The 7,788-nt window shown below is 37.1% G+C and overlaps 2 protein-coding genes across 4 annotated transcripts; both read left to right on the top strand.

Moving 5' to 3' along the window:
- Nucleotides 1-659: 659 nt before the first annotated feature.
- LOC104601120 (CASP-like protein 5B2) lies at nucleotides 660-6,561 on the top strand. 3 transcript variants are annotated; one of them, XM_088897007.1, is made up of 4 exons: nucleotides 660-1,355; nucleotides 3,190-3,322; nucleotides 5,518-5,600; nucleotides 5,804-5,862. In XM_088897007.1, the coding sequence occupies exons 1-4, from the start codon at nucleotides 1,225-1,227 to the stop codon at nucleotides 5,817-5,819; spliced, it is 363 nt and encodes a 120-aa protein (XP_088753133.1). In that variant the 5' UTR covers nucleotides 660-1,224; the 3' UTR covers nucleotides 5,820-5,862. The 3 variants fall into 3 exon arrangements, with proteins under 3 accessions (XP_088753133.1, XP_010262632.1, XP_010262631.1); XM_010264330.3 differs by lacking the exon at nucleotides 5,804-5,862 and adding an exon at nucleotides 6,107-6,561 and having other exon boundaries at nucleotides 661-1,355; XM_010264329.2 differs by having other exon boundaries at nucleotides 667-1,355; nucleotides 5,518-5,862.
- Nucleotides 6,562-6,595: 34 nt separating this feature from the next.
- LOC148802206 (uncharacterized) lies at nucleotides 6,596-7,357 on the top strand. Its single transcript, XM_088897842.1, has one exon. The coding sequence runs from the start codon at nucleotides 6,596-6,598 to the stop codon at nucleotides 7,355-7,357; it is 762 nt and encodes a 253-aa protein (XP_088753968.1).
- Nucleotides 7,358-7,788: the final 431 nt, after the last annotated feature.

Here is a 7,788-nt window from a genome sequence, read left to right as displayed (position 1 = left end):
AGGATAGAGACAACTTAGTTAAGTAGGAACTAAGTAGGTTGTAAATACTAATTAGAAACTAACTACTAACTGCTAAGTCGATTGAAAACCGAAACCGACCTGAACCATTGGTTTATGATTTTTTACAACCCAAAACTGACCGATGCTGAAGAAAACCCGGCCAATTTAAGTTGGATCGGTCCGGGTTGATAGGTTTGATCGAATTGGGTCTTCTTATGAATAGCCCTATTAATTATCAGCTCTTCTTTTGGTATTCAGTACTTTCCCCAAATTGCTGATTGGAGGGTTTGATTCTGCGTCAACGCTGGAACAAACCAGCTAACACACCAACGACAACGATTCAGCCCTCGGTTGATTTTTATTATTATAGCTCATGCGATGTTATTATTGTGCGAAAGGAGGAATTCCCTCGTTAGACTGAATCACTGAAAACATTCTTCTTCGTAAAAGAAGGAAAAAATTATTACAAGAAGGCAAAGGTTGCTTTCCAGACCAAGCAGGCAATGAGTGGTAGACAGAATCAATAGCAGAATTTTGATGGCTAAAACAGGGGCTTCCTAACGCTTTCATCTGTCCGTAATGATTTTCGTCGGAGCCCGTGACCAATTATTCATTTTTTTATAAATATATAATAAAATAGACGGATCAAAACCTGATGCTCGGGGGCCCAGTTTCAGCAGCAGTAGCTGGTCTCCTCCAAAAGATAAGAAGATAACAGAACAGAAGGGAAAAAGAAAGTGAAAAAGAAAAAACAAAGCTAAAATTAAAGAAGAAAATCAAGTGCTAGTTACGACTGATTCTCTCAGATGATTACTGCTCCAACCCCACTTTTTTTTGCAATTAATTATTAACTATTTAGTATATTTAATTCGCAAAGCTTCTGTAAATAACAGATTATTGGTCACTTAAAGATGAATCGATTCAGCAACTGCTTCCTTGTCTGAAAAGAGAGAAAGTGCCCAAAACCCAGTTCAGTCTCTGAATCTCTGGAGCTCGTAATACTCAGGGAACTCGAATAGAAACGTCGTGGCTGGCATCTATCTAAATCTGGTAGTAGAGGCTTTAAAGGATCCTCGGTTTTTATTCATTTTCCAAGAACTAGTTGAAATCGCGTAAAAATGGAGGACATTTGGAGGGAGTTCCGTTCATGGGGAGTGATCGAAACTTAGGGTTTCTATAGGGCCCTATGTTTTGTGGAAGGGCCCTTGGAGTAAAAACAGAGAGATGAAGTATTTGTTTGGGGCCCCTGGTACGGTGAGTGGGCTTCTCCTGAGAGTAGGTCAGTGCTTGGTTGCTTCTGCTTCAATTGGGGCGATGGCCTCTGCCTTCGGCTTTTCTAACTATACTGCTTTCTGGTATCTTTCCTCTCTTCCCAGTTTTCTTCTCTTATAAAATATGATATATTTCTTTTTTTTTTTCATTTTTATATCGTTGTACTTGTATGTATTTCCTTATATCCTTATTTCTAGGTTCATGTTCGATAGACTTTTTTAGTGGAAGTATGATAGTATGATTGTTTATCTCTTTTTTCTTGTTGGATGAGCGTAATGGATAAAGACTTTGTGAGATTATCTTTTTTCCCCCTTTTTTTCGTTATTTATTTCTTGGATATTTAAGTTGCTCATCACAATAGGTATGGAAATGATTCAATTCTACTTTGCTTCTTTTGTTTATTTTTGTTTTTTGGTAAATGGTAACCATTTTGTTTCTTTCTGTTTAAGCTACACTTTGTTGACTGGTGTTTGTTGGGCTTCTGCACTATACGAGTTTGAATTAATTTCTTACATTATTTCTAGTTACTGTCACAATATGCAGTAAAATATATCATTTCAGATCGATCTGTGGATATTGTCTTTTCTTGTAGTTAAGTTTCCATTTATGTGGTTATGTGTTTTTGTTTTGTTTAGTCGAACCATTCTCCAAATCTAGTTATGTCTGACCACATTAAACACATTGACATCTATGGCCACCGGTTGAACTTGAAAATATTGCCTTCATTTCCAACTTTTGAGGTTTTGACATCTGGGTTGATTCCAACTGCTCTTTCGATCAAGCCGAATGAAAATATGGTATTCAAAACAACTTTAGATGGGATATTTCACCATTTGGTCTTCCTTCTTTTCTGTTAGGACTGTTTTCTTACATAGACATATACCAAACTCTGGCATTCCATGTTCATGCTGTTGTTTCTCTAGTGTCAATATAGCTTTTATTTGACTTATTTAAAGGTATCAATCTAACTGGTCATTAACATGGATGAATAACATGGAGAGTATCTTATAAAATAATGGAATTTCCAGAAAGATCTTAGGCTACGGTATAGAGGTTAAGCTTTGCAGTTCTATTGGGTCAAATGAAAAATTTTGAGGTTCTCCAATTTGTTTCCCAACATGTGCAAGATGCTAAATAAGTACTGTAGTTTTCAGCATTTAGGCTGTGCTAGTTTCAATATGAAAAATGAAAATTTCTGGGCCTTATTGGCTTCTTCCTGCATCTGTTGGCTTCAAGTGCAGCCATGCAGAGAACTTTCAAAAAAAGACTAGCAGAAAAAATAACAGAAGAAAGAAGACAACAAGATTTTACATTCTCCAGAATCATCCCTAGGTCCACAGAAGTCAACTGCCAGATGAAGAAAAATAGACCCGATATGGAGTGATTGTTCTCTTTTTCACCCAACAAGGCCAATTCAAAAATTTCTTCATGTGATCATCCATGTTCCCCTGTCACAGTGGGTTTTCTTTCAGTTTTACAGCATAGTTATTCATTGCCTATAGAAAATTTAACTAATATTTATCCCTGTAATGTTGACCTGACAATTTTAGAAGGTTCCCACAATCATTAGACTAAAAGATTTTGATCTCTGTAAAACATGACAAAATGCTGCTGACTTAAGTTGCCAGGTACCTTGGACAAAGACCTGAACAAGGACCACATCTGAGTCCTTGAAGTTATAAGTTCTAGGTCCTAGGCATCTGCATACGTGAGTTGTTTGTTTCTTTTAATTGGATGTTCTCTTTTATTTTATTTATTTATTTTTTTGATAAGCAATAGATAACTCTTTTATTTTATTTATGCATTCAATTTCAATAGTAGTTATCATGGGCTAGTTGCTTTTCTAGTGAATTTACTGAATTATTTTTTCCTTAATAAACATAATTTTATGTGCTAATTCATATCATTGAAATTCAGCTATTTAATTGCTTCAATGGGGCTTCAAGTACTATGGAGTTTTGGACTTGCTTGTCTTGATGCTTATGCTTTGAGGATAAAGAGAAACCTTCAGAGTCCTGTGTTGGTGAGCCTGTTTGTTGTTGGTGACTGGGTAATTATCCTTTTGCTCTTGAGCTTCATTAACTTTACTATGTACATGAATATTTCAGCATGATATTTTTGGTGAATTTTGTTTGTTTCTGTGTATGTATGGATTTTTCAGTGTGAAACTTCACAGACATTTTCAGACTTTGATACAATGATATTTGCTGAAAATATTCGTGGCAGTCAATTTTTTTTTTGGTTATTTCCTTTTTAAATTTTCATTTTAACTATTTGAGCTATGTTCTTTTGACACATTAATTATTCATATATTTTCTATTCAAGATATCATAGCCTGTAATTAATTTTTCTTGGAAAAATGTTGTGCAAATTAGCAACATAAGTTGTTGTTTTCTTCATATACATGTCACTTTTTGATACATGGGAGGATGCATGGGTTATAATCTCATTTTCATTTATTTTTCTTGTTCCTTTGCATCCCATGTAATTAATTCATGACTTCCTCTGAAGGAAATGCACATTGAGAAACTCCAAAAAAATGTGGTGCTACCCTTTCTTGTAACACATTGCATGTGTTAAGTGGCTTAGTTCATAAGGATGATGAACAAGGTCATAATGTTAGTTCTTCCTCCATTTAGCACATATATTTTGTATCGGGTTATCAAGCATAAAAATGTGGGTTCAAGTCTGTGATTGGTCACTTCGTGCACAGAATGACAGAAGTTAGGTCCAATCCACTCCTCCCAAGACCCTGGATTGCCTGGCCTGACAGGGTAATGGACCTTGTTTTCAAGGAACTGTATCACGAACTATTCCTAGAAAAATGTGGTATGACAGCTTCTTGACTTGTGGAATGTTACATATAATATGAGCTTAAGCTTACCTTATATCGATTTGTTTATCAATCCCCTCTTTGTTTTCCTATGTTTTGGTGGACTACTTCTAAATTGGATAACATTATAATGTCATTTTTTTTTTTTATTTTGCCTATTAAAATTTTCATATTGGAGTAATCAAGTCATAGATGAATGGTCTCCCGTGCTGTTGCAAAGGTCAGTTTTGATAGGGGAAATTCAATGGTTAAAACCCAGATGAGGTGGTTTTATTTCATAATACTTGTGGGAGAAGCTCTCCCATGTTTTGCAGTTTCCTACATAATCTTTTCTGGATGCTAACCGGATGAATGCCCTAAGGTGTGGAGCTCCTTTGTATTCACATGAAATCACTGCAAATTAGGGACTTCCCCTTGATATGGATATGCATCATTTCAGATACTTATTTATGATTGGTTCTTCCCCTTTTGTCATTTGCCCAAGGGACTGCAGTAATTCTGCCCTAAGAAGGCTTGTATCTTTCAGATAAAAACAAGTTTTGGATGTTGCGGGCTGGATGCATATGTTGATTTGTTTTCAGATGGAAGAAAGCTTTGTTACTGCTACTTATAGATATGTCCCATTCTGCATTAGCTTTTGTTGGAAAGACACTTTTTATTGAACTTCTCATTAAAATTGTTCTCCTCTTTTTGTTTTGCTTCCCTTTTCTTTTTCTTCATTTTTTTTTCTTTTTTGTAAGGGAGTTTCTTTGGCTCTGGGAACACATGTACTATATATGGGTCTAGGCCCCTATATCACATAGGGCATCAAGGACCTGGCTTCTGATAGCATGTCACAAAGACCAAGGACTTTTCCAGCCCATCCAGTCTTCTATAATTATTGGTGAATCCCTTTCTACCTCTGGATTATTTTCTCTCAAAGATATAGTACAAGATTCTCTTATAGTGCCTGGGTCTTGGCTCTAGTAGGAGTAGCTTAGCGAATTGGACATAAGAAAACCAATATAACCTCTTCTCCATGTTCTCTAAATGCCCCTCCAAGTTTGTTCTTATATCTTACCAAGAAGGCTGTTGATAGAGGTCTGTTTCTTTTTGCTGTGAAGCCATGAATTCAAAATGTGTATCTATCACCATTGTATTGTGCGCCTGGTACTGATATACAATATTGCAGAATTGCCTTTGCATCCAGATTTTCTCAGATTAAGATTGCAATGTAAAGTTTGTAGTTCTGTTTTACGCCCTTTTTTTTTGCACATAAAATGAAAGAAAATGAACAATTTTCTGAAAAATTGCTGTCTTACATTGTTTGGTTGCATGTAAAATGGCTGTGGAAAAGGAACAACATTCTTTCTAAGCTTTTCATTTTTTGGTATGAATTCAACTGAGTGGCATAAGAATAATTGAAAATGCAGGTGACCGCCACTCTATCACTTGCAGCAGCATGTTCATCAGCTGGGATAATGGTACTCTATGCGAAGGACTTGAATTTTTGCAGGTCACAACCTCAAATCCCTTGCAGCAGGTTCCAAATTTCTATAGCGCTAGCTTTCATTACCTGGTTCCTCATAGCCATATCCTCTTTTATCATGTTTTGGCTATTGGCCTCTGTTTGAGTGACCCCTACCCTTCTTCCTTTTCTCTCACCAACACATGCTATATGGTCTCTTTTCATGTTATTTTCATTTTTGTATGATACAGTTTTTTCCAGCAATGAACCAGAGAAGCCAAAGGGTAAATGCATTATATTCTTCCAAAAACAGTCCTCTGAAACTGGTTCTCGTTCTTAATGACCTGGCCTAATGAATGGGATAGTAATTACTTGGCAATGTATCAAAAAATAATGAATCAGGCCCGATCAATCTGAGCAAGGAGTTAAGGGTGCAATGCAGCCTTAGCCCAATTTGTTAAGAGCCGAAGTCAATTTCTTGATCGACCCATTTCGATAACTGAAGGGAAACATCGAACACTTTTGCTTATATCGCTGCATTTGCTGTGTTTCAGACCGTAATCATCCTTGTGTTGGCATTAACCGTGCTGAAGTGAAGATCAGAACTCCTAGACCCTAGTGTTAAGTTGACGAGTGTCACGGTTGAGAACCTGAAAATAGTCACTGGGGCGACACCTTCCCATAACATGACTACTCGCCCAGATTGTCGTGAATAATAACTTTGGTCACTTCAAATTCGACAACACCACGGCCGCTGTATTCTATCGGGGTAGCCCGGGCTAAGGCTAGAAAGACGAAAAGGATGAATGTCACGAACTCACGTTGTAACTGACCTCCGACCAGTTTACAGTCGCAGACGGTTTGTACAGATTATATATAGTAGTTAGTCAGTTAGCTACGGTTAGTTAGTCTGTTAGTACAGCTGTTAAGTTGTTGTACAAGTTGGTTAATTTGTTAGATTAGTTGAGCCAGAGTTTACTTCTTGTATAAATAGTCATCTTGTATCTTCTGTCTTCTAGTTTTCTTCTCCTCCAGAATTTTATATGGTATCAGAGCAAATCGATCCAGATCTGCCTGTATTTGGTTCTGTGTCGGCTGAAAGAATGGAAGTCATTAAAGATCCAGCGGTGTTGGTTGCATCTCAAACTGGAACTGCAACTGTACACAAGGAAACGACAAGTACCTTTAATGGAGATCCAATGGCTTTGGCAAACTTGGATCATCCAAGAATGCAACTTGTCATGATTCCTTTGACAGATAACAACTATTTGTCTTGGAGTAGATTGATTAAGATAGCCCTAGGAGCTAAGGTGAAGCTCGAATTCATCGATGGAAGGTGTGTAATGCCAGAAGAAGATTCTGCTGATTATGATCAATGGATTCGTGTGGATTGTATGATTAGATCATGGATCTTGAACTCTATTTCTAAGGAAATAGTGGAAGCTTTTCTCTATGCATCAACTGCTAGAGAACTTTGGTTGGAATTGGAAGAGAGATTTGGTGAATCTAATGGACCGCAGATTTACCGGATTCAAAGAGAAATAAGTGCTATTTCTCAAGGAAGTCAGTTAGTGGTGAAGTACTTCACAAAGCTGAAGAAGTTGTGGGATGAATTGGTCTGTATGCAGCCAATACCACAATGTACTTGTAAGAATTGTACATGTGGTGTTGCGAAGAATGTTTCAGATCTTGCTTGTTCTAACAGGCTAATGCAGTTTTTAATGGGTCTCAGTGATGATTTTGATCATGTGAGAAACCGGATCTTGGTGATGGAGCCCCTGCCTTCAGTCAATAAGGCTTATTAATGATCTTGCGAGTTGAGAAGCAACGAGAGGCTAATCTTAACTTGGCTGAGAAAGTTGAGAACTCAGCAATGTTTGTGAAAGCACCTATGGGAAGAGGAAATCATAAGAAGTCAAATTATAATAACAAAAAGAATGAGAAATATGAGAAGTTGTTTTGTGATCACTGTAACATGGGCAGTCATACTAGGGATACATGCTTCAAATTGCATGGTTATCCAGAGTGGTATAAGGAACTTAAAGAGCAACGAGGCAAGGTTACAGGAGGAAGAAATGTGGCAAATATGGCTGATAATCCTTTGGATGTTAACATGGATCGTGTTGCTGGCAAAACGACTGATCAACAAGTGTCTTTGTTAGAGATGATTCAGTAGGAATTGTCGAAGATGATGAGGGGAAATGCTGCTTTTGAAGGCAATCATGTTAACTTCGCA

This window comes from Nelumbo nucifera, chromosome 2, assembly GCF_055504915.1.
Source record: "Nelumbo nucifera cultivar China Antique chromosome 2, China Antique-T2T, whole genome shotgun sequence".
Classification (NCBI taxonomy): Eukaryota; Viridiplantae; Streptophyta; class Magnoliopsida; order Proteales; family Nelumbonaceae; genus Nelumbo; species Nelumbo nucifera.
This window is presented reverse-complemented; position numbering and strand designations above follow the sequence as displayed.

Coding starts and splice junctions, on each gene's coding strand:
- LOC148802206 (XM_088897842.1), top strand. CDS start 6,596: ATGGTATCAGAGCAAATCGATCCAGATCTGCCTGTATTTGGTTCTGTG.
- LOC104601120 (XM_010264329.2), top strand. CDS start 1,225: ATGAAGTATTTGTTTGGGGCCCCTGGTACGGTGAGTGGGCTTCTCCTG. Junction 1,356..3,189: donor TCTAACTATACTGCTTTCTG/GTATCTTTCCTC, acceptor ATTGAAATTCAG/CTATTTAATTGCTTCAATGG. Junction 3,323..5,517: donor TGTTTGTTGTTGGTGACTGG/GTAATTATCCTT, acceptor TTGAAAATGCAG/GTGACCGCCACTCTATCACT.